At 43.2% G+C, this 25,539-nt stretch overlaps 1 protein-coding gene across 2 annotated transcripts in view; it reads left to right on the top strand.

Annotated features, from left to right (window-relative positions):
• The window catches only part of LOC311102405 (reticulon-1-A-like), a 51,319-nt gene that overhangs the window by 24,910 nt on the left and 870 nt on the right, over positions 1–25,539 (top strand). Inside the window, exons 2-8 of one of the 2 annotated variants that reach the window (XM_084143736.1) lie at positions 2,595–3,311; positions 3,532–4,206; positions 22,292–22,499; positions 22,633–22,771; positions 23,217–23,286; positions 24,145–24,191; positions 25,378–25,436. In XM_084143736.1, the coding sequence (XP_083999862.1) occupies positions 2,595–3,311; positions 3,532–4,206; positions 22,292–22,499; positions 22,633–22,771; positions 23,217–23,286; positions 24,145–24,191; positions 25,378–25,436 (1,915 nt within the window). Of the gene's footprint in view, positions 1–2,594; positions 3,312–3,531; positions 4,207–10,878; positions 11,255–22,291; positions 22,500–22,632; positions 22,772–23,216; positions 23,287–24,144; positions 24,192–25,377; positions 25,437–25,539 lie in introns of those variants that run through there. The other variant, XM_084143737.1, reaches the window with a different exon arrangement.

Genomic DNA, 25,539 nt, shown 5'->3' with positions numbered 1-25,539 from the left:
GGCCATTGTGGAGAGGTTGGAGTCTGTTTGATTGAGTGTGTAGACAGGTGTCTTTTATATAGGTAACGAGTTCAAACAGGTGCAGTTAATACAGGTAATGAGTGGAGAACAGGAGGGCTTCTTAAAGAAAAACTAACAGGTCTGTGAGAGCCGGAATTCTTACTGGTTGGTAGGTGATCAAATACTTATGTCATGCAATAAAATGCAAATTAATTACTTAAAAATCATACAATGTGATTTTCTGAAAATTACAGACCTCTACATGCTTTGTAAGTAGGAAAACCTGCAAAATCGGCAGTGTATCAAACACTTGTTCTCCCCACTGTATATCTTTTTTTTAACATTGTTTGCAAACTGATATGTGACACGTATTAATGCCAAAATAACATGCAAAACAGGCAAGCCCCCCCTATAATTAAAAAAACTGTTCGCTAGGTGTAGGCAAGACCATAAGCAAATAGGTAAACTGGGATATTACTAAAGAGTTAATCAGGGTGACTTTTCTACAAATAGACAGGTAGTTACCTTTCCATGGTAGCAAGATCTTATCTATTTTTGCTAACTTTCTATTAAAATGTATTGGAGTGAGATTATTTATTTATTATTTCGGGATATGTATACCGAGTATATCCACATCACCATCAGACCATTTTATTGATAAACTACACGGTAATGTAAAAGTTGTATTTTTTTGTGATCTAATACGTAATATAGTACACTTATCATAATTTGGTTGTAATCCAGAGAGGTTAGAAAAATTATCTAGATCCTCTATGAGGCTGTGGAGGAATCCAAGTTGTGGATTTAAAAGAAAACATGAATCATCAGCGTACAATGACACCTTTTGTTTTTAAGAACCTGGATTTCTAATCCCTTGATATTATTGTTGGATCTGATTTTAATAGCTAACATTTCAATGGCCATAATAAATAGATATGCCGATAGTGGACAACCTTGTTTTACTCCTCTTGACAGTTTAAAACTTTCTGAGAAGTAGCCATTATTTACTATTTTACACCTAGGGTTACTATACATGATCTTAACCCATTTTATAAGAGATTCTCCAAAATGGAAATGTTCCAGACATTTATATATAAACTCCAGTCGTACTTTATCAAAAGCCTTTTCAAAGTCAGCTATGAATAGCAGGCCTGGTTTCCCAGATTTTTCATAGTGTTCTATTGTTTCCAGTACTTGCCTTATATTATCTCCTATGTATCGTCCATGTAAAAACCTGTCTGATTAGGATGAATAATGTCCGACAATACCTTTTTAATTCTATGTGCTATACATTTTGCTAGAATTTTTGCATCACCACACTGAAGTGTAAGGGGCCTCCTTTTTAATGGACTGGATCTTTATATTTCCCACTTGTATCCTGTTTCAGTAATAATTAAATCAGATATTCTTGTTGAGTGTCTGATAATCTACCATTTACATAGGAGTGGTTAAAACATGCTAATAACGGTCAAAAAGGTTTGGTATACCTCAACTGGTATGCCATCCAGCCCTGTAGCTTTCCCAGACTTAAAGGCTTTAACTGCATCAAGAAGTTCCTCCTCTGTAATTTCACCTTCACATGAATCTTTCTGTACGGCTGTTAATTTTACATTATCAATAGAAAAAAAATCCATACAATTGGCTTCGGTTAGAGGAGATGGAGGAGACTGAAACGAAAACATATGCTTAAAGTACTTTGCTTCCTCTTTCAAAATATAATTTGGTGAATCATGGGTGACTAGTTTCAGTAAATTATTTTTGGTAGCATTTCTATGTTGAAGATAAAAAAATAATTTGGTGCACTTTTCCCCATATTCCATCCAGTTTGATTTATTTTTATAATATATAACACTTGATCTTTCTTGAATAAGTTCCTCCATTTCTTTTTGTTTTTCCTCTAACTTATTCTGAGCCTCTATGATACAGTTTCTATTGCTATCTATCTGTTCTGTTAGACCTTCTATTTCCTTTGTTAGTATGGACTCCTTTGACATAAATTGCTTTTGTTTTAGAGATGAGTACTGAATTGCATGGCCTCTAAAGGCACATTTAAAAGTGTCCCATACAATAAGGGGATTTGCTGTACCTATGTTATGTCAGAAAAATTCAGTTATAAATTCCTTTGTCCTAGTTAAAAACAAGTTATCATCCAATAGGCTTTGATTACATTTCCAATATCCTCGCCCACGTGGAAATTCAGTAAGAGTAATGTATATGCCAATTATCTGATGGTCCGACCGCATTCTGTCCCCTATCAACACTTTTTAAACTTTTGGTGCCAACGAGAATGACATAAGAAAGAAGTTAAGACGACTAGCTTGTTTGAGTCTCCGCCATGTATATCTCACCAGGTCAGGATATTTAAGCCTCCATATATCCACTAGTTCCAATATATCCATGACATTCATGATTTCATTAAGAGCATGAGGGTGATAGTTTGTAGTGTGATTTCCTTTATGGTCCATTGAGGTATTTAAAACAGTATTATAATCTGTGGATTTCATCTATCCACATTTCCATACTTTGAAGTTTGCCTTATCCAATTGAGGTCTGTGATTAAATCCACTGTCCATCCACTATTTCTCTGCTTCTAGGTGACGCCTTGTCTGACCTTTTCCAGAAGCCCATGAGTGATGATGGTGACCTGTACACCTCGCTCCTGTCCAATCAGAGCCATCCCTCAGGCCAGGATGCCTCTTACCTGTCTGATGATCTGAAGCTCTCCTCTGGCCCCTCCTCCCAGGACACCTTCGACTCCTACGGCATCTTTGGTTCCTCCAACACCAAGACGACCACTGACCTGGTTGATGAGATGCCCAAGTCCCTGCTGGGGGGCTCCGAGTCGAAGACCGAGGCCTACAACTACATGGATATCAGCCATGGAGATGACGTCCACAACCAGCGCCAGAGCCAGGGGCCCCTGCATAGCCTAGTAGACACTGGGCTGTCTGGCTTGGACTCCCTGGGAGGCTACATGGATAAGAGCCCCGCAGGACTTGAGGAGGAGGAAGAGGAAGAGAACCTGGGCCCGGCGCTTGACTCTCACTCCTTTCCTTACGTAGAGGAGCCTTCTGAGGATGAGGAGCTTTCTGACTACCGCTCCTACCGCAACCTGGGCACCCCCCAGACCGCTAGCCCTGTGAAGATCACCCTGACCGAGTCCAACCCCCCTGCTACCGCCAAACCCACCCCCCCGCAGGCCAATGTGTCTGACAACATCCTCAGCCTGGGCCTGCAGGGCGTTCCCACCGTTACACTGTCTGAGCCAGAGGACGACAGCCCCAACTCCTCCCCCAATGCATCCCCAACAGGTAGCTATCGCCCACGCTCTCCTACTGTGTTCTAGTGAGTTAGAGAGTACACCATCACCATGGTCTATGGTCTTGGACTATGGTTTAACTATGATTGAAATCCAAGTTTGGTAAAAATATAAGGTTAAGGTTTACAACACATCATAAAAGGACAAAAACAGTGTTTGTTATTAATGATCTAATTCTCTCTCTCTCGCTCTCTCTCCCCTCTCTCTCTCAGAGAAAGAATCCCCGTCCCAAGAACTGTTCAAGGCTGTCCCCAGCAGCAAGCCGACCCCGGGCTCCACCAAGGCCAGGGAGCAGGATGGCAGTAGTGCAGAGTCAGGAGACTCTGAGATAGAGCTGGTCTCTGAGGATCCCCCCCTGCGGAGCCCCCCCTGCACCAAGTCCAGTAACAACCCCTTCGAGCAGCCTCCCAGCAGCAAGGGAGGTTTCAGCAAGGCCGGCAACCCCTTCGACAACCCCCCCAGTGCCAAGGGGCCCATATCCTACAGCATCCTGAGGGAGGAGAGGGAGGCTGAGCTGGACAGTGAGCTCTTCATTGAGTCTGCCAATGAGGAGAGCCCCAAGAGAGAGGGGTCCAGCCCCAAACAGGGTGTCAACACCCCTTCACCTCTGATCCCCACCGCTGCGCCCCCCGCCCGCCTCGCCCCAGAGGAGGTCCCAGCCGAGCCTGTCATGAGCTCCATGATGAAATCATCCAATGACAAGAGCAGGAGCCCCATGAAGATAGAAGAGGATCGCCCCACCAAGCCCAAACCCCCCACGGCTGCCGTGCCCCCGGAGGTGAGGTCTGAGAGGCCCCTCCTGGATGACAAGTACATCACGGAGGGTAAGGGAGACCTGACCAAACCTGCTGCGCCAGTCTTTATGGAGGGCTTTGACAAACAGAAAGGTAAGTCCTGTAATTCAGCAACTTGTCCTCGTCTGTTAATACAGAATTTTGTATGGTATTCTGTAGCCTATTTATTTTTGGAATAGTGCTGTCCATGAACCCTTATAGCCTGCATTCCAACATACAATCTGTGGTGATAAACCCACCTAAATACACTATTATCCCTCCTTGAAGCCGTGTTATCTTTATATCTTTCCTTGTTGCAGTTGTGTTGCCTCTGCATTATACAGGACCAGTCAAACGTTTGGACACACCTACTCATTCAAGGCTTTTTCTTTATTTTTACATTGTAGAATAATAGTGAAGACATCAGAACTATGAAATAACACATATGGAATCATTTAGTAACCAAAAAAGTGTTAAACAAATCAAATAGCCACCCTTTGCCTTGATGACAGCTTTGCACACTCTTGGCATTCACTCAACCAGCTTCATGAGGTAGTCACCTGGAATGCATTTAAATTAACAGGTGTCCCTTGTTAAAAGTTAATTTGTGGAATTTCTTTCCTTCTTAATGCGTTTGAGCCAATCAGTTGTGTTGTGACAAGGTAGGCGGGGTATACAGAAGATAGCCCTATTTGGTAAAAGACCTAGTCCATATTATGGCAAGAACAGCTCAAATAAGCAAAGAGAAACAACAGTCCATCATTACTTTAAGACATGAAGGTCAGTCAATACGGAACATTTCAAGAACTTTAAAAGTTTCTTCAAGTGCAGTCGCAAAAACCATCAAGTGCTATGATGAAACTGTCTCTCACGAGGACCGCCACAGGAAAGGAAGACCCAGAGTTACCTCTGCTGCAGAGGATAAGTTAATTAGAGTTACCAGCCTCTTAAATTGCAGCCCAAATAAATGCTTCACAGAGTTCAAGTAACAGACACATTTCAACATCAACTGTTCAGAGGGGACTGTGTGAATCAAGTCTTCATGGTCTAGTTGCTGCAAAGAAACCACTACTAAAGGACACCAATAATAAGAAGAGACCTGCTTGGGCCAAGAAACACGAGCAATGGACATTCGACCGGTGGAAATGTATCCTTTGGTCTGGAGTCCAAATTTTAGATTTTTGTTCAAACTGCTGTGTCTTTGTGAGACGCGGTGTGGGTGAACAGATGATCTCTGCATGTGTAGTACCCACCGTAAAGCATGGAGGAGGAGGTGTTATGGTGTGGGGGTGCTTTGCTGGTGACACTGTCTGTGATTTATTTAGAATTCAAGGCACACTTAACCAGCATGGCTACCACAGCATTCTGCAGCGATACGCCATCCCATCTGGTTTGGGCTTAGTGGGACTATTGTTTGTTTTTCAACAGGACAATGACCCAACACACCTCCAGGCTGTGTAAGGGCTATTTTACCAAGAAAGAGAGTGATGGGAATGCTGCATCAGATGACCTGGCCTCCACAATGCCCCGACCTCAACCAAATTGAGATGGTTTGGGATGAGTCGGACCGCAGAGTGAAGGAAAAGCAGCCAAGTGCTCAGCATATGTGGGAACTCCTTCAAGACTGTTGGAAAAGCATTCCAGGTGAAGCTGGTAGAAAGAATGCCAAGAGTGTGCAAAGCTGTCATCGAGGCAAAGGGTGGCTATTTGAAAAATCTCAAATATAAAATATATTTTCAGTTGTTTAACACTTTTTTGGTTACTACATGATTCCATATGTGTCATTTCATAGTTTTGATGTCTTCACTATTATTCTATATTGTAAAAAATAGTAAAAATAAAGAAAAAGCCTTGAATGAGTATGTGCGTCCAAACTTTTGACTGGTAGTGTATATCATCACAACATTCCAGAAACTTCTCTACTATCTTATGGAATAGGTACCTACGGTATCTATCGGTGCATTTGTTTGTCAGTGGAGAATCCAGTGGCTGTGTGGTTTGCCGTGTTTTAACACTAGTAACTGCATGTCTTTTACCAGGCTGTTGCTATGACAATGGAATCCCTCTAATAGTTTTTACTGCCCTGAGTGTGTGATGCATCAGAAGAGATAGAATGGAAGGTCACAGTGTGTTGTTATCTCAGCTGTGTTGACAAGGTTGGAAATGAAAAGGGTTGCTGTGAGACGGCTAGTTCCGTTCTCTCTGATGTGGTGGGTGTGAGCATCTTGGATTTTGAGCTGCTGCATGATTTCAAGATCTGCTTCCCTCTGGTGGTAGGCTATAGTTACAAAACATGTCTGAGTCTGGCATTTTTATGATGATAATCAACAGAGGCTGAGCCTCTATATCATTAAAAATATAAACTAATCCCTCACTCTCATTGGATATATATAGAATTGTTTCGAAACAGCCCTGACTCTCTCACTCCCACATCCCAAACAGGCAATCTGTCTCCTAACACCCAGTACCATCATCACGTCAGGAAGTAACTCACTCAGACAGACATCATCACAGATCACGCCACCGACCACTTTGCACCACATTGAGCCAGCGAGTTCTCTGTGTGTTAACCGGGACATTTTGAGTTGCCAGGTATTATTTGTCTTTCTTCTGTTTGCTTCTTTTTCATCCTTGTTGTAAACAGTGGGTTTATGGAATCCTGTAATGTCAAATCTGGGGCACACACACATCGACTTACGCTTAAGGGGATTCATTTGATGTGCGGATAGATGCAGTGACAAAAATATCACATTTCACTTATTATTATTTTATGGTTCCTTAGCTGTCACGGCACAATATCCACCTATGGTATGTAACTGGCACTCTTTATTCAGACGGGGAGAATAAAGAGAAATGAAAACATTTATGATGTGCTTGAGGAAAAGTCGAAGCCCCTCCCCTCTCCTGGTGTTTACAAACAGACAACCACAGAAGAAGGTTCTCGAATCTCTAAAAGCAGGTCAAACCATTTGATGGAGTTGATATTCCTTCACCACTAGGTGGTGCAGGGCACCATAGACTATAACAGAGGTCCGTGTGTATGCTAGAGAGAATACAAGCAGAGCAGACATCATGTACCACAGCCTGTGCAGCTCCACAGCAGTTGCCATGGCAACACCATCCAAAGGGGAGCGCACAGCACAGGCTCATATTTTCTTTGCCCATTGGCTGTTGCTGTGGCAGAGAGCTTTTTCAAGGCTGCAGCAAGCAGAAGGTGTGCAGCGAGCAGAAGGTGTGAGGGGGATGTCAACAGAGCTGTCTTTGCACAGACTGCACCAATGTCACTGAAATAGAGGGGTCAATGTTAACATTAAAAATCATGATGTAGTTATTCTCTATCCAAGCCCACAGACACTGTTTAGACGTGGTACTGTCTGTGTTGCACACAGCTCGTTACAAGTCTACATGCATCACTGTGGCGATTCCACGCCAGCGTAGGCCCAAAATATTTTGGGTATCTCAGATTGTTCTGGTAATTCTCACATAGTAACTTCATTGGGAGGAACGATGTTTGACATGCTTTTTACATCTGTATCACAAACCATTTTTGAGAAAGTCATGATGAAAGTTGCCATTTTGGGCCCTTTTTAGACCTGTACATGAACCGTACATGATACAACATCTTGGTGTCATTATACTCCTTATAGTGTTCTCTCAAATATGGAGTATGTCTAGATTCTGAAATTAAAATGTTTCACATTCAACCATTTTTTATATTGTATGTAGCAATATACTCTTCAAACAAGTCAAATTTCCAGAATGGGCTCTCTGGTAATTTTAATGATATGACACATTTTATACAGTGAGGGAAAAAAATGTGTACGTTTGCCCACTGACAAATACATGATCAGTCTATAATTTTAATGGTAGGTTTATTTGAACAGTGAGAGACAGAATAACAACAAATAAATCCAGAAAAACGCATGTCAAAAATTTTATAAATTCATTTGCATTTTAATGAGGGAAATAAGTATTTGACCCCTCTGCAAAACATTACTTAGTACTTGGTGGCAAAACCCTTGTTGGCAATCACAGAGGTCAGACGTTTCTTGTAGTTGGCCACCAGGTTTGCACACATCTCAGGAGGGATTTTGTCCCACTCCTCTTTGCAGATCTTCTCCAAGTCATTAAGGTTGAGGCTGACGTTTGGCAACTCGAACCTTCAGCTCCCTCCACAGATTTTCTATGGGATTAAGGTCTGGAGACTGGCTAGGCCACTCCAGGACCTTAATGTGCTTCTTCTTGAGCCACTCCTTTGTTGCCTTGCGGTGTGTTTTGGATCATTGTCATGCTGGAATACCCATCCACGACCCATTTTCAATGCCCTGGCTGAGGGAAGGAGGTTCTTACCCAAGATTTGACAGTACATGGCCCCGTCCATCGTCCCTTTGATGCGGTGAAGTTGTCCTGTCCCCTTAGCAGAAAAACACCCCCAAAGCATAATGTTTCCACCTCCATGTTTGACGGTGGGGATGGTGTTCTTGGGGTCATAGGCAGCATTCCTCCTCCTCCAAACACGGGGAGTTGAGTTGATGCCAAAGAGCTCCATTTTGGTCTCATCTGACCACAACACTTTCACCCAGTTCTCCTCTGAATCATTCAGATGTTCATTGGCAAACTTCAGACGGGCCTGTATATGTGTTTTCTTGAGCAGAGGGACCTTGCGGGCGCTGCAGGATTTCAGTCCTTCACGGCGTAGTGTGTTACCAATTGTTTTCTTGGTGACTATGGTCCCAGCTGCCTTGAGATCATTGACAAGATCCTCCCGTGTAGTTCTGGGCTGATTCCTCACCGTTCTCATGATCATTGCAACTCCACGAGGTGAGATCTTGCATGGAGCCCCAGGCCGAGGGAGATTCACTGTTCTTTTGTGTTTCTTCCATTTGCGAATAATCGCACCAACTGTTGTCACCTTCTCACCAAGCTGCTTGGAGATGGTCTTGTAGCCCATTCCAGCCTTGTGTAGGTCTACAATCTTGTCCCTGACATCCTTGGAGAGCTCTTTGGTATTGGCCATGGTGGAGAGTTTGGAATCTGATTGATTGATTGCTTCTGTGGACAGGTGTCTTTTATACAGGTAACAAGCTGAGATTAGGAGCACTCCCTTTAAGAGTGTGCTCCTAATCTCAGCTCATTACCTGTATAAAAGACACCTGGGAGCCAGAAATCTTTCTGATTGAGAGGGGGTCAAATACTTATTTCCCTCATTAAAATGCAAATCAATTTATAACATTTTTGACATGTGTTTTTCTGGATTTTTCTGTTGTTATTCTGTCTCTCACTGTTCAAATAAACCTACCATTAAAATTATAGACTGATCATTTCTTTGTCAGTGGGCAAACGTACAAAATCAGCAGGGGATCAAATACTTTTTTCCCTCACTGTACATAGAAATTGACATTATAGGGAATTAAATTCCATTGCCCCAACTGTAGACCAGGCGTTGTAGAGCTGCAATCTGACTTTGTTGCCTTACAAAAAGCCCTGGTTCGTTTAAAACTTGTACTTAATGTGGGCAAGACTAAATATGATGTTTACCTGATAGTGAGATGTGGGATGCACAAGACACATTATGATTGATTTTATGATTGATTTTATGAGTGATTATAGGCCTCTGTGATCTAAGTTTTCATGAAGTCACAGCCCTCCTTTACGATTACTCATTCAGCAAATCACCCTTTGAATTCAATTTCCCATTCGTTGTGTTGTTGGTGGTGCTCATACAATGTACAATGTAGCAGAGAGCCCACTCTGGAAATGTGATGTACTTGTAGAGTATATTGTTCCAAACAATGTCTTATAATTAACTAAATCAAAAATGGTACTTTTCAGATATTCAAATTAATATTTTTTGTTGTTGAATAAATTAATGTGACATTTTTTTTTCAGAATCTAGACATACTCCATATGTTAGAGCACACTATAAGGAGTATAATGACACCAAGATGATGTCTGTATCATGTACGGTTCACAGATCATAGGGTCTTACAGGAGGCATGTATAGGTCTAAAAAGGGCCTAAAATGTCCACTCATCATGATTTTTTCAAAAATGGTTTGTGATATAAATGTAAAGAGCATGTCAAACATCCTTTCCTCCTAAAGAGGTTTCTATGTGAGAATTGCCAGAACAATCTGAGATACCAAATATATTTTCAGCCTACACTGGCATGAAACCTAAAACACAAACTGAACCACAGCCTTAAGGCAGTAAATCTTTGAGGGCTATTACTGTAGGCTACAGTGTGTATATTGATACATTATTGAAAAGACAAGCACTTACACTGCTCAATAATTAGTGAGACATATTGAAAATAACTACAGTATTTGTGTCATATTGACCGCAAGCGTAAACATTATTTTGTACATAGTGTACAAAGGGCAGAGGACTATTTGCTAGAATATTCCTAGACTACGCTAGGTCCCTTCCCCAGCAGTAGCCTATAGAATCCTCAGTCTTAACACAAAACCTTTTACCCACAGTCTCAATGCTGTGAAGGATGACGTCAGATTTTTTAAATTGTCATTTCAACCTGGCACCTTATCCGTAAATTATCTTCTATACAATATTGATCATGATAAAACTAGCTACAAAAACGGAAGCATGAGGGGTGGGCTAGGAAATATGACAGTGCATCTGCCTGCTTCCGACTGAGCTTAATCAAAGGGCATGTTGGTTAACTCTTTCACTACCAATCCACCCGCCCACCACCTAGTCTGCTCTGAGAATCAGGATAAGCATGGGGACTTTTATTGTGAAGGGGTGCCTACCCCCCCGGCACTAAATCATTGCATGGATGATTTGCTGCAGTAGCGACTGTGGTGTGGCATTTACAATTCGATCACCCCCCTCCTCCTCCTCCTGTTCTCGCTAACACTGCTCCACAGCATCAGTCTGTGTTTTCCGCGAGCCAGCAGTACTTTGGAAACCTTTACTCCCTCCCTTCCTCCATCTCGTCTCCGCATCTCTCCCGCATCTCATCATTCCAACCATTCATGCCTTTGTGGGATGAGTGAGTGAATCAGTGGCACAAGAAGAGGAAGAGCTAGAAAAAAACTGAGAAGACTAAGAGAAAGGAAAATCAGGGCGATTGATCATCAGCATGCAGGCCACAGCAGATGTTACCAAGAAGGAGTGCTCCTGGAGTAGCTGGAAAGGCCAGGGTACTGATGTTTCTGCTGTGTTTATTGTGTGTATCTGTTTCCTTTTCTGTGTGTTAGGAGTGTGTGTATCTAGGCTGTGAGTGGTGATCTGATTTGTGTGTATGTATGAGGCGCATATGTAGCCTATTTATGCTGTGAGTGCAAAGCTCTAATTTTGTGTATGTGTGTGTGAAAGGGGGATGTTGCATGTATGGTTGTGGTGGTATCCATGATGTGTGTTAGTCGGGGCCTGGGTGATCAGGCTTAGCTGTTTACCTTCACCCCCCCCCGCTCTGTCTCAAAGCAGACGCCCTGATCACGCTCTCTCTCTGCCGTGTGAGACAAAGGGGAAAAGCGGGTTGGTGGGTGTGAGACGTCGCTGTTTATGATGATGTATGCACACATGCTGTGAGACGTCTGTTGTGTGTCTGTGTTCTGTGTTAATGTGAAACGGTATGTTGGACCAAGGTGTGTCATTGTCATCAACCTCCAGGTGTGACGGCTCTGTGGGGGAGCTGTTTTCATGGCGGAGACATTGAGCTATTTTTGTGTGCGAGGCTGTCGGAGCATCCGGACGGCACTGACGGACTGTCTCCATGGCACACCCATCCTGATTACATCAGTCTCATCCATCGGCTGCCATGGCACCTTGCAGCGACGCGGAGAGAAAGGCACAGCCTCCGTCTGCCTTTTTCTCCATGATGGTGTGCATTAGAATTGCCTCTTGGTTAGGAAGAGGGATGAAGAGAGAAAATGGTTTCCCTAATTCCTCATCCTTGCCTTTCCAACTGGCTGTCATTTTCTATAGCAGCCATGTTTATTATATTGCGTGTAGGAGGGAGATGGGGTTGGTTGGTCTGCCTTTTCCTTACCTGTGAATGACAGTGAGTGATTTTAAGATTTAAAATGGAGAATAGAATAGAATCTCAAAATTAAAATGTAAGACTATAGCTTATAAATCTCTTTATAAAAAATACACAGAAGGAGCCAAACAGGCCTACGTAGATAGTATATTTTCATTGAACAACAATAACCAGTTCCTTTCATTCAGTGACAGAGTTGTGAGCATAATAGGTTGTATTCACTGAGCTTTCACTATAGACGGGTTGGTTGTTTAGCAACAAAAAAGCGATGGGCGCGCAACTATGGGGCAAAAAAGACTGGTTTGGCTTAGCTTGTTGACAACATGCAAACTATATTTCGTCTCCAATGTTTATTGAAAACATAAATTTACACAATGAGCACTTGTTGTTTCTAAAATACATCGTTACAGTTGTTAGTTAGCTAGCTAGTGAATTTTAGCCATATTAGCATTGACATGAAATCAGTCAAAACACCTCAAAACAAGACATGGTATCAAGAACAAGATTAAACTAGCTGAAATGAGATACTTACGATTCCCCACATGGCAGTTTCTTGTCATTGTTGGTATCTATCTGGCCATCCAGAATCACAACAACTCACAGACTTCTGCCCCATTGAAGCGTGTGCATCGTTCTCGTGACGTTGTCAGTTAACCCATCTATGGAATAAGGTGTTAGGAATAGGCCTATGTCATCACCTGTCTGATGGGGTTTGTTTAAAAGTGATTCACTCTCCTTTATTTGCCTCTAAACATTATAAGTTCATACAGTCAAATACCCAAGGATAAAATTGACCAGTTGGATGTTCTTTAGTTTGAATAAGCTGTTGAAGCAAAGACATACAGGCTTGGATACATGTTTGATCATGCTGGCTTGGGGCATGGTTTGAGGCAGTGTCGATGACTTTAGTGGTCTAACCGGGTCAGGCTCAAACTGGTTCACTCTGTCTCTACCTAAAAATGCATAACATCATCTGACTACAAACCTGAAGAGTGAGGAATATTGCATCAGCTTGTTGAGTATCAGAAGCAGAAATCATATAGGCCTGTATCAGTGATCAGGGTTTGGCTGCGTGCCACTGTACCTCCTGTCCACTGTACCTCCTGTCCACTGTACCTCCTGTCCACTGTACCTCCTGTCCACCGTACCTCCTGTCCACTGTACCTCCTGTACGTTTTGGTTCAACATCCTGTGTTCATGCTGGCTGGGAGGGACAGTAATAATCCCCAGGGTCTCTACAAACCAGAGAGCTTGACAGAACCTCACCCATGACTCACTTTGTGAAATAGGCTATAGGCCTATACCAATTGTTTACTGTGCAGTACCAATGTGAAAGCAAAGCCTGCTATCTAGCGCTAAGCCTAATAAAAGGGAATTGGATGCTGAACAAATTATCAATGGGACTTGCGATAGCAAACATCCCATTCTAAATATTTTGTCATACTTCTGACTTATAGGCTAGTTATTATGAGCACGCCATCCCTCCTACACCATTTAAGCTAGAAACGTCATTCAAACTTTAAAACGTACAGACCGGTCTGGAATAGTGTGCTAACATACAACTTTTGATATATTTTCCATACGCACAAAAAGCTTATTTCTCTCAAATTTTGGCCACAAATGTATTTACATCCCTGTTTAGTGAGCATTTCTCCTTTGCCAAGATAATCCATCCACCTGACAGGTGTGGCATGTCAAGAAGCTGATTAAACAGCATGATCATTACACAGGTGCACCTAAAAAGCCACTCTAAAATGTGCAGTTTTCTCACATAACACAATGCCACAGATGTCTCAAGTTTTGAGGGAGTGAGCAATTGGCATGCTGACTGCAGGAATGTCAACCAGAGCTGTTGCCAGATAATTTAATGTTAATTTCTCTACCATAAGCCACCTCCAACGTCATTTTAGAGTATTTGGCCGCACAACCGCAGACCACGTGTAACCACGCCAGCCCAGGACCTCCACATCTGGCTTCTTCACCTGCAGGATCATCTGAGACCAGCCACCCGGACAGCTGATGAAACTGTGTGTGTTTGCACAACCGAAGAATTTCTGCACAAACTGTCAGAAACCGTCTCAGGGAAGCTCATCTGCGTGCTCGTAGTCCTCACCAGGATCTTGGCCTGACTGCAGTTTGGCGTCGTAACCGACTTCAGTAGGCAAATGTTCACCTTAGATGGCCACTGGCATGCTGGAGAAGTGTGCTCTTCACGGATGAATCCCAGTTTCAACTGTACCGGGCAGATGGCAGACCGCGTGTATGGCGTTGTGTGGGAAAGCGGTTTGCTGATGTCAACGTTGTGAACAGAGTGCCCCATGGTGGCGGTGGGGTTATGGTATGGGCAGGCATAAGCTACGGACAACGAACACAACTGCATTTTATCAATGGCAATTTGAATGCACAGTGATACCGTGACTAGATCCTGAGGCCGATTGTCGAGCCATTCATCTGCCGCCATCACATCATAGTTTCAGCATGATAATGCATTGCCCATGTCGCAAGGATCTGTACACAATTCCTGGAAGCTGAAAATGTCCCAGTTCTTCAATGGCCTGCTTACTCACTAGACATGTTACCCATTGAGCATGTTTGGGATACTATGGATCGACGTGTACAACAGCGTGTTCCAGTTCCCGCCAATATCCAGCAATTTCACACAGCCATTGAAGAGGAGTGGGACAACATTCCACAGGCCACAATCAACAGCCTGATCAACTCAATGCGAAGGAGATGTGTCGCGCTGCATGAGGCAAATGGTGGTAACACCAGATACTGACTGTTTTTTTGATCCACGCCCCTACCATTTTTTAAAGGTATCTGTGACCAACAGATGCATATCTGTATTCCCAGTCATGTGAAATCCATAGATTGGGGCCTAATTTATTAACTGTAACTCAGTAAAATCTTTGAAATTGTTGCATGTTTTGTTTATAATTTTGTTCAGTGTATATCACATACAATGGTATCGCCCCCTATTGGCCAACCAATGAAAGATAAATAATATTTGACTAAAACAACCGTTGGGCTATAGCACGAAATTGAATGCTACAACTGGATGAATCATGATGAAAGATAATGTTGTTGAACGCATGGGCAGGCAAATCTTTTCTAATATTCATTTCTGGTGGAGGAGCTTCAGCATGGAATAGGTGTGTGTGTGTGTGTCGCACACATGACAGAGCAGTGACAGTCTGATAAGGAACGGTCCTACCGTAGTGAGCAGTGACAGTCTGATAAGGAACGGTCCTACCGTACAGAGCAGTGACAGTCTGATAAGGAACGGTCCTACCGTACAGAGCAGTGACAGTCTGATAAGGAACGGTCCTACCGTACAGAGCAGTGACAGTCTGATAAGGAACGGTCCTACCGTACAGAGCAGTGACAGTCTGATAAGGAACGGTCCTACCGTACAGAGCAGTGACAGTCTGATAAGGAACGGTCCTACCGTACAGAGCAGTGACAGTCTGATAAGGAACGGTCCTACCGTACAGAGCAGTGACAGTCTGATAAGGAACGGTCCTACCGTACAGAGCAGTGACAGTCTGATAAGGAACGGTCCTACCGTACAGAGCAGTGACAGTCTGATAAGGAATGGTCCTACCGTACAGAGCAGTGACAGTCTGATAAGGAACGGTCCTACCGTACAGAGCAGTGACAGTCTGATAAGGAACGGTCCTACCGTACAGAGCAGTGACAGTCTGATAAGGAACGGTCCTACCGTACAGAGCAGTGACAGTCTGATAAGGAACGGTCCTACCGTACAGAGCAGTGACAGTCTGATAAGGAACGGTCCTACCGTACAGAGCAGTGACAGTCTGATAAGGAACGGTCCTACCGTACAGAGCAGTGACAGTCTGATAAGGAACGGTCCTACCGTAGTGAGTTAGGTTAACATCATGGGCTGGATAGAAGCAGTCTACCATTTTTCAGAACTTAATAAAATTGCTTTATTTGCCTCATAAAATAATAAATAAATAATGGAATAATAATAGTTTGTTCTATCTCTTATAAAGCTGTGATTTGAGAATAGCCTAGGCTATAGACTTTCATTCTTGTTATTTTTGAAAGCGGCAACTTTAGGACAACACCATCTTAGGCTATACAATTTGGGAAATAAGCTACTGTTCATAACGTTAAACTTGTTTTAAAGCTTTTATGATAGACCTAGTAGGAGGATAGGTTATTGGCCAGTTGGTTTTCAACTTCGCGTGGAGGGATTTTCCTGGCCCGCATGGATAATTTATTTCTTAATAAGCTTAAACTGGTCATTAGATGTTTTCTATAGGCTATTGATATTGTTTGTTCTCTCTCATTATTACCCTGGCTACCTTAAATTTTTTGGCTATTCAAACAACTTTGAGATTGAACTATTTTACATTCATTGTTTGATCGGGAGAAAGCTATACATAAAATGATGAAATTAGGAACACAATTAGGAATTAATGTAACTTTTGACACAAATCAGCTACTTTTACCACTTTCCCAACAACTTAGTGTATGAAATATTAGTCTACTTCTCTGCTATTCAAATCAGAACAGAAATATCTTCTAAGATATTATGAAATCTACTTCTCTGCGACTCAGATCTGAAATCAGAACCAATCAATTGGTTCAACTACCACAAAAATACTTTTAACCTGGTAAAAAAAAGTCCTACAATTTTACTTAATGCTAAATTGCCATCTAGTTTGAGAACAGTATTGTTCACCAGTAGTCTTCCTTGGTGGTATTTTGTCAGTAAAAGAAACTGTAGGCTAGTTCCAGAGAGTTGCATGATTTGTAATATGTGTCAACGATACAAACCAAACTCAGCCATCAAACTCCATTAAGCCTTTATAATGGTATTTAAACCCTGTCGGGTTCTATCAGCAGCGTTTAGAAAATATGTCCATGTTTTGAAGGCTTCCTGCCTCCATGTTAAACCGTCATTTTGTGTTGAACAATAATGGCTGGGTGTGTGTCGGTGTAGACACGTTACGTGTCCCTCGTTCCCCAAATTCAGAGCAAGTGAATCTGTTTCAGTTCCCCAGGGAGCGCTTTCGCTCTCTCCATCCATCTATCTCTCTCACCTTCCTTCCTCCTCTCTCTCTCAGTGAGTGGAGGGGGAGAAAATGCAGCACCGTAGCTATGGTAACTGCATCAAGCAGGTGCTCACCAGATCCTCACAGAGCTGAAGCATTTTAGTAGAGCAGTACATTTCGGCCTGCATCTTTCATCCTCACTATCGGTCACATAACACCCTCACAGACCTTGCAGATCTGCTGCGACACCCACTCAGTAGTTGGTATACTGCCAATGAAGTCATATGCTGCGGACTATAGATAAGAGAATAAATAAATGATCGGAAAGAACTCCATCTTCTTGTCTGGTGGAGGGAGATACCCATCCACCATTTTGAATAAGATCGTCACTTTAATTTTGTCCTTGCTTGGCAGTCTTGTGTCATTTGTCAGTGGGGCTGTGCTTTAAAGCTAGGGTATAAAAGAGCTCACTGAGAGGGTGTGTGTATGAGTATGTGCTGGATCGCAGCTCCCCCACCGCCCCCAGACCAATGACTAGGCTGTGTGCTCGTGGCCCCTCCCTTCATTGCTCTCCCTTTGTCTGTGGATAAAGCAGCTGCCTCTGTCCCTATTCAGCCATGGGAGCCGCAGGTCAGTACACACGCTTCTACCGTACTAGCTAAAGCTTTTCTCTCTTTGTGCAATCTGTAGATCAGATTACAATGCACATATGCTACTGTATGTCAAGTCTCTCTGGCATTGCTGTCCTGCCTGTCTGTTTTACGGCTGCTTCGCTTGGTGCGTGAATGTTTATTTCTTTTTTTGCATCTCCATTTTAAGCAATACTGTAGATAAATGGCATATCATAGAGTGAGTTTCTGACTAGTGACCGTGACAGTGGGTTTATAGGGAGTGGCACTCAGTCAGATATAAATGGAAGATTATAGATGAAGGGGTGGTAATCCAGCCTGATTGATTAGTTATTGATTACAGGGAAAGCGATCAGTCCGTATTGGTTACTGAGAAGGGGAGCTCAGTCTTGATGATTTGGGCAGATGATTATGGGGGTATGGCAAAATGTGCACCTGTCCCTCACAAAACGAGAGAGTCAGTGGTGGTAAAATGAGTGTCCTTTCAGCACCCTGTTTTAGAACACCTTTTAGGCATCCGCAGATGCCTATGTTAGAAAATAAAGATGGCCATCATCTCTGTGCTGCTCACAGCTCCACAGCTAAAATTAGAGCAGGAAGGCGGATGGGCAGGCAGGAGGGCTTAGGGAGGAAGGAGAAGACACCCAGAGGACACAGCAGTTTCTCACTCTATGGAACAGGAGGACAAAATCAATGGAACAGGCTTGGTCTTCTCCTCTTCCTTGTGAAACAGAGGGCTTGCAGGTGTTACATCAACAGTTGAACATTGAAATACATGAATGTACACTGAGCCACAGTCACTGGATGTGGAGGAGCCGGCTCACTACTGTGGGTGAACCAGACCCTTTTCCATGGAAACAAGCCTGTGTTTCCAGCCAACACAGGAGAGGGCTGTGTGGGTCACTTGAGCTGAGCTGGAATGGTACACTGACTCAGGCCTAATCCAGGGGTGACAAACCTCTGCCATCTTTGTTGGGGGCTGAAACGTACCGAGTCTTATGCCAAAAAAAACATAGATAGCAGGACATGGCACCAGTCTTTTAAGACACCATTGAATTGGATGTATACTGAACAAAAATATAAACGCAACATGTAAAGTGTTGGTCCCATGTTTCATGAGCTGAAAGAAAAGATTCCCGAAATGTTCCATATGCACAAAAGCTTATTTCTCTAAAATGTTGTGCACAAATTTGTTTACATCCCTGTTAGTGAGCATTTCTCCTTTGTCAAGATAATCCATCCACCTGACAGGTGTGGCATATCAAGAAGCTGATTAAACAGCATGATCATTACACAGGTGCACCTTGTGCTGAGACAATAAAAGGCCACTCTAAAATGTGCAGTTTTGTCACACAAGGGATCATGCAATTGGCATGCTCACTGCAGGAATGTCCACCAGAGCTGTTGCCAGAGAATTTAAGGTTAATTTAGAGAATTTGGCAGTACATCCAAACGGCCTCACAACCGCAGACCACGTGTAACCACGCCAGCCCAGGACCTCCACATCTGGCTTTTTCACCAGCGGGATAGTCTGAGAACAGCCACCTGGACAGCTGATTAAACTGTGGGTTTGCACAACTGAAGAATTTCTGTTCAGAAACCATCTCAGGGAAGCTCATCTGACTGCTCATCGTCCTCACTAGGGTCTTGACCTGGCTGCAGTTTGGCGTCGTAACCGACTTCAGTGGGCAAATGCTCACCTTCGATGGCCACTGCCACACTGGCGAAGTGTGCTCTTAAGGTGCTAATCTCGGTTTCAACTGTACCGGGCATATGGCGTTGTGTGGGCGAGCCCCATGGTGGTGGTGGGGTTATGGTATGGGCAGGCATAAGCTACGGACAACAAATACAATTTGAATGCACAGAGATACTGTGACGAGATGCCATCAACTCATGTTTCAGCATGATAATGCACGGCCCCAAGGATCTGTACACAAGCTGAAAATGTCCCAGTTCTTCCAACGCCTGCATACTCACCAGACATGTCACCCATTGAGCATGTTTGGGATGCTTTGGATTGACGCGTATAACAGCGTGTTCCAGTCCCCACCAATATCCAGCAACTTCGCACAGCCACTGAAGAGGAGTCGGACAACATTCAACGGCACAATCAACAGCCTGATCAACTCAATGCAAAGGAGATGTGTCGCACTGCAGGAGGCAAATGGTGGTCACACCAGATACTGACTGGTTTTCTGATCCACGCCCCTAATTTATTTATTTAAATTATGAACTGTAACTCAGTAAAATCGTTGAAATTGTTGCATTTATATTTCTGTTCAATGTATGAAATGGTAGATTAAAATAAAGCTTATTTAGGTTGCCTATATCCCCTTGGGGTGTTTACCAGTCAGCCTTATGATGTAGCCCAGTTTGTTCACTCCAATGGTCCCAAATGGGCCCGTCATCCGTCACTGTGATGACGTTCCTCTAAACGTAGAACTCTAGAATGACCAGGTCACTTTGAGCTGTTGGGTGTGTTCATAAAATCAATCTGGAGTGCCAGGGCGTTTGTACATTCAGAGCGTTGTCAGATTGTCCGTTCATAAATTCAGAGCGCACACTGGACGCTCTGGTCGAGGAGTAGGGTTGATCCGAGTGTTCTGACCTCACAACGGCAGTCAAGCACCCAAGCTATCTGGCTAACTTTGGCTAGCTACTTCCAGACACGAATGAGAGAACACCTCACTGACCATTTTACTCGCTCTAGCAGAGCTGGTTAGGCTGTTTTCATGTTATCCAAAGCGTTGATGACTGTAACTGTGCTCCTGGCAACAATTTAGTTACGCTTTTTTGCCGACGTTTACTGACACCGGCCATATTCAACGGGTGTTGAGCGTTCGTAAATTCATCAGTTATTCTGCGCTCTGGCACACTCATACGAGAGTGCTCTGAAATCGGAGTAGATAGCCAGAGTGAATTTACGAACGCACCGGTTATCTCTGGACACTGCTGATACAGCGTCTATTTCTGCCACCGTCTCCACAGGCCCCCAGGTCAATGATTAACCCAGCTCTGTGAATGGCCAGTACAGTTGTGCTACTGGGGAACCAGGTTGTGTTAGGGTAATGCAGGGTCACTGTGTGTGTGAGACCAGACCAGGTGCTGACCACTACTATAGACAATCACACATTTCACTGGCAGTGCCGGTGTGTGGCAACATGAATTGCGTGACGCCTGTTTGACAAGTAAGAGTCAGCTCACTATTATCGTTTGCAAAGGTCACTCTATATATATAGGCGAAAGGAAGCCGGATAGAAATGTTTTCACTTTGACACATTCACATCTACGTTTAATCGACAACTCAATCAAACGCAATAAAATATAGGTTAGAGCAAAATCACACACGTCAGGGGTCTCTGAGGATTTCTGGTTGCTATGGACTTCCAGTTATCGGAGTTAAATGCCTGGGATACACAGGATTACCGTACTGTCAATTATATCACAACGTAGACGTGGTAAGGAACACTATTGAGCACTGTGGTTATTCTATCCCTGTGTCATGCTGGGGTGACCATACAGTTGGGTCATGTTGGGGTGACCCTAAAGTTGCGTCATACTGTGTCATGTTGGGGTGACCCTACGGTTGGGTCATACTGTGTCATGTTGGGGTGACCATACGGTTGGGTCATACTTTGTCATGTTGGGGTGGCCATACGGTTGGGTCATACTTTGTAATGTTGAGGTGACCCTACGGTTGGGTCATACTTTGTAATGTTGAGGTGACCCTACGGTTGGGTCATACTTTGTAATGTTGAGGTGACCCTACGGTTGGGTCATACTTTGTAATGTTGAGGTGACCCTACGGTTGGGTCATACTTTGTAATGTTGAGGTGACCCTACGGTTGGGTCATACTTTGTAATGTTGAGGTGACCCTACGGTTGGGTCATACTTTGTAATGTTGAGGTGACCCTACGGTTGGGTCATACTTTGTAATGTTGAGGTGACCCTACGGTTGGGTCATACTTTGTAATGTTGAGGTGACCCTACGGTTGGGTCATACTTTGTAATGTTGAGGTGACCCTACGGTTGGGTCATACTTTGTAATGTTGAGGTGACCCTACGGTTGGGTCATACTTTGTAATGTTGAGGTGACCCCACAGATACGGTCTCTGTAATCATGGGTCTTGGTCATACTGTAGTTCAGGGATCATCAACTAGATTGAGCTGCGTGCCGATTTTATTTCTTAGCGGATGGTCAGGGGGCCAGAAGATAATTACAAAGAATTTGTAGACTGCAAATTGACCGCAAGAAGCCCAAACAGATATTTGACTAAAACATAAACATTTCAAACCTTGCTTATATTTGTGTACGATCACATATCTCTCTATTATGCGTGGGAATACTTTGGAACAGATTTCCGAGATTAAAATCACTTGGAGCTGATTTGCTGGTGTTTTTAGTCTTATGTCGAACAACAACAACAAAACAGTTGGGGGGCCAAATTCGGCTCGCCAGTTGGGGAACCCTGCTGTAGTGTGTAATGCTGGGTCTAACCCTGGATCCTAACCCTGCTCTACTGTCTCTGTTCTCCCCCCAGCCATTGACCTGCTCTACTGGAGGAATGTGAAGCAGTCTGGAGCTGTGTTCGGCAGCGTGCTCCTGCTGCTCTTCTCTCTGACCCAGTTCAGTGTGGTCAGTGTGGGAGCCTACTTAGCCCTGGCTGCCCTCTCTGCCAGCATCAGCTTCAGGATCTACAAGTCTGTGCTTCAGGCTGTGCAGAAGACCGATGAAGGGCACCCATTCAAGTGAGTGAGGGAGGATAGAGGATCTGTGTTTACTCAGCACATTAAATAATCTGACATTTAAACATTCACTCATCTTTTTTGCAATGCCACTTTAGCCTGGACACTAATAGTCTGTTGTACTTCTTACCTACAGATCTTATCTGGAGGTGGAGATCTCTCTGTCCCAGGATCAGATCGGTAAATATGCTGACAAGGCTCTGCTCTACGCCAACACCTGTATGAAGGAGCTCCGTAGGCTGTTCCTGGTCCAGGACCTCATCGACTCACTGAAGGTCAGCCTCTCTCTCACCTCTGGGCTTAAAATAATGACATGGTCTCCCAAATGGCGCAGCGGTCTAAGGTACTTGAGGCGTCACTACAGACCCGGGTTCGATCCCAGGCAGTGTCATAACTGGCCGTGACCGGGAGTCCCATAGGGCGGCGCACAATTGGCCCAGCGCCGTCCGGGTTATGGGAGGGTTTGGCCAGAGGGGTTAAAATAATAAATAATAATAATGACATGGTGGACACAACCACCTTACCAACACTACTCTTTAATGTATGTAATCTCAGTACTATTCCTGCTGTCAAACATCAAATGGACACGTTACACTTAAAACATTAATACTTTTATCACGACATACCTTCAGTCAAACGTCATATACACATACCATACATTGTTGGGGTGTGTTTGTTTAAACAGTGCCAAGAGTTACATGTTTTTACCCTGTGTTGCAGTTTGCTGTACTGATGTGGCTGCTGACCTATGTGGGCGCTCTCTTCAATGGCCTGACTCTGCTTATTCTGGGTGAGGATTCTTCTCCGACTGGCTACTGTAGCTGTTATACTCAGCTCTGCACCTCTCTACTGCACACCATGTTCAGCCTGACATACAGCTCATATTTTATCTCAGCTGTCTAACATTTTATAAAATGTAATATAATGAATCATATTGAAACCTCTCTCCATCTACACCATCACGGAGCCAGTCTGTGAGTTTGTACTATAATCAGGGGAGTGGGCTGTAATAAGCAAGCATCACAGTACCCCATTGTCAGTCAATGATTAACCCAAAGTACCCCATTGTCAGTCAATGATTAACCCAAAGTACCCCATTGTCAGTCAATGATTAACCCAAAGTACCCCATTGTCAGTCAATGATTAACCCAAAGTACCCCATTGTCAGTCAATGATTAACCCAACACAGAGAGAACATACGCTGTGGAGCAGGGCAACATGTCCCACATGACATGACAAGATCAACTCAGACAGCCTGATGGTTGCCTCATCACAACATATGGTTCTTCATGGAACCAGAGACAGTTTTACTGAAATCTGTATCAATTCTGTATCACAGTGGATTATTGAGTGTTCTGTCCTTTTGAGCAAAAACGATTGATTTCCTACATTAGGATTAGTCGCATCCTAAAAAGATCCATATGATGAACTTCCAGAGGTCAATTCATGAAGGGCCTTGTTCAAAGGATTCATTCACACCTGAAGACATAACGGATCTCATATATTTGTTATGTTTCTATTTACCTACTGTAGATATGTCTCTGAGCTGGGGTGGGGCTCTGTTGACACAATGTGTACATGAGTATATTCCAAGGGGGACACTCCAGGTCAAACTGCTTTAACATGCGCTCACTCTCTTCCCCTACAGCCGTGGTGTCCATGTTCAGCATGCCCATTGTCTATGAGAAACACCAGGTAAGAACTTACCCTCACTCTAGAATACATGTACTTTTTTTGTACGATTTGTTTTTTTTACAATACAAAACATACACATACAAACATCAACATCACACCTGCCCAGACTCACACCCCCATCTCCAGTGCTCGCACACTCTCCGCCGTATGGCCTCAAAGCGCACCATTTTGATTCTCTCTGTCGCCCGCACACTTTCAACATTTAGATAAAGCATTTGACCTTTCCATTGTGTTAACCATGGAGGATTGGTTGATTTCCAGCTAAGTATCGTTTTTTTTAAATGATTGACGAGAAAAGTATCATCCAACCCATCGGGTATCTCACTGCACCCTCATATGCCATGTCTTGAAATATGCAGACAGACGGATTAAAAGTAAAGGTACATTGTAATACTTCTGACAGCCAACTTTCTAACGCTGGCTATAACTTTTGGACTTAATAATCCATGCCTTCTGGGAATGTTATAGTCATTGTTAGTTTTACACTTAAGACATGAATATTGTCTTGTATAATAAATTGTATACATCAATTTATACTGGATTAAGCGTACATTTTAGTTAACTGTAATTTTGTTAGTTATGTTCCAATATACCCTCCATTTTATGCCAATATCAGTTATTTTTAAGTCTTGGTTCCAATAGGTAATTCTGAAAAGCTATCCAAGGATTGCTCCATAGGGTTGTGTTTTTACAGAGTGATATTGGTTCTTGTAGAATACATTTTATTTTCTTCCCTGTTGTTATAGTGTTAACAATTAAGTTAATGTTCTTAGCTTTATCCTTTGAAAATACACGTACAAATATTCTGGGGATAAGCATGCGCATCTTCAATAGGTACCCATTGTTCCTCTTCAGTACATTTAACTATATGTCGCAAGTAAAACCACCCTCAGACTCAGAATAAAAAGAAACGTTTTAAATCTTCCTATGAGTTTTATTTGCCCATATAAAGTCTTATGACAGAGTATACTTTTTTTTAAAGAACGTCTTCAGTGGGGTAATTGGTATTACAGAGAATAAGTATAAACTTTGGCAGCCATGCCATTCTGAATAGGTGTATTCTACCCGTTAGATTTATGGAAAGATCGTTCCATTTAATTAGTTCTACTTTCATATTGTTGAGTAATGGGATAAAGAATATATATTTTTTAATGTAATCTAAATTGTTTTTTCTCTTCACCCTCAGGCACAGATTGACCAATATGTGGGACTAATACGGACCCAAGTGAACTCTGTGGTGGGGAAGTGAGTAGTAGTTATGACCTTTTTTACTCGAGAATGAACACACTACTCCCTGGAACATCCCACTAAGAAATAGATTGTAATGATGTTAATCTTGATACAAACT

The sequence above is a fragment of the Coregonus lavaretus genome (assembly GCF_964263955.1).
Source record: "Coregonus lavaretus genome assembly, chromosome: 27".
NCBI classification, from domain to species: domain Eukaryota; kingdom Metazoa; phylum Chordata; class Actinopteri; order Salmoniformes; family Salmonidae; genus Coregonus; species Coregonus lavaretus.
Note: the sequence above shows the minus strand (reverse complement) of the source record. Positions and strands in the feature narration are given on the sequence as shown.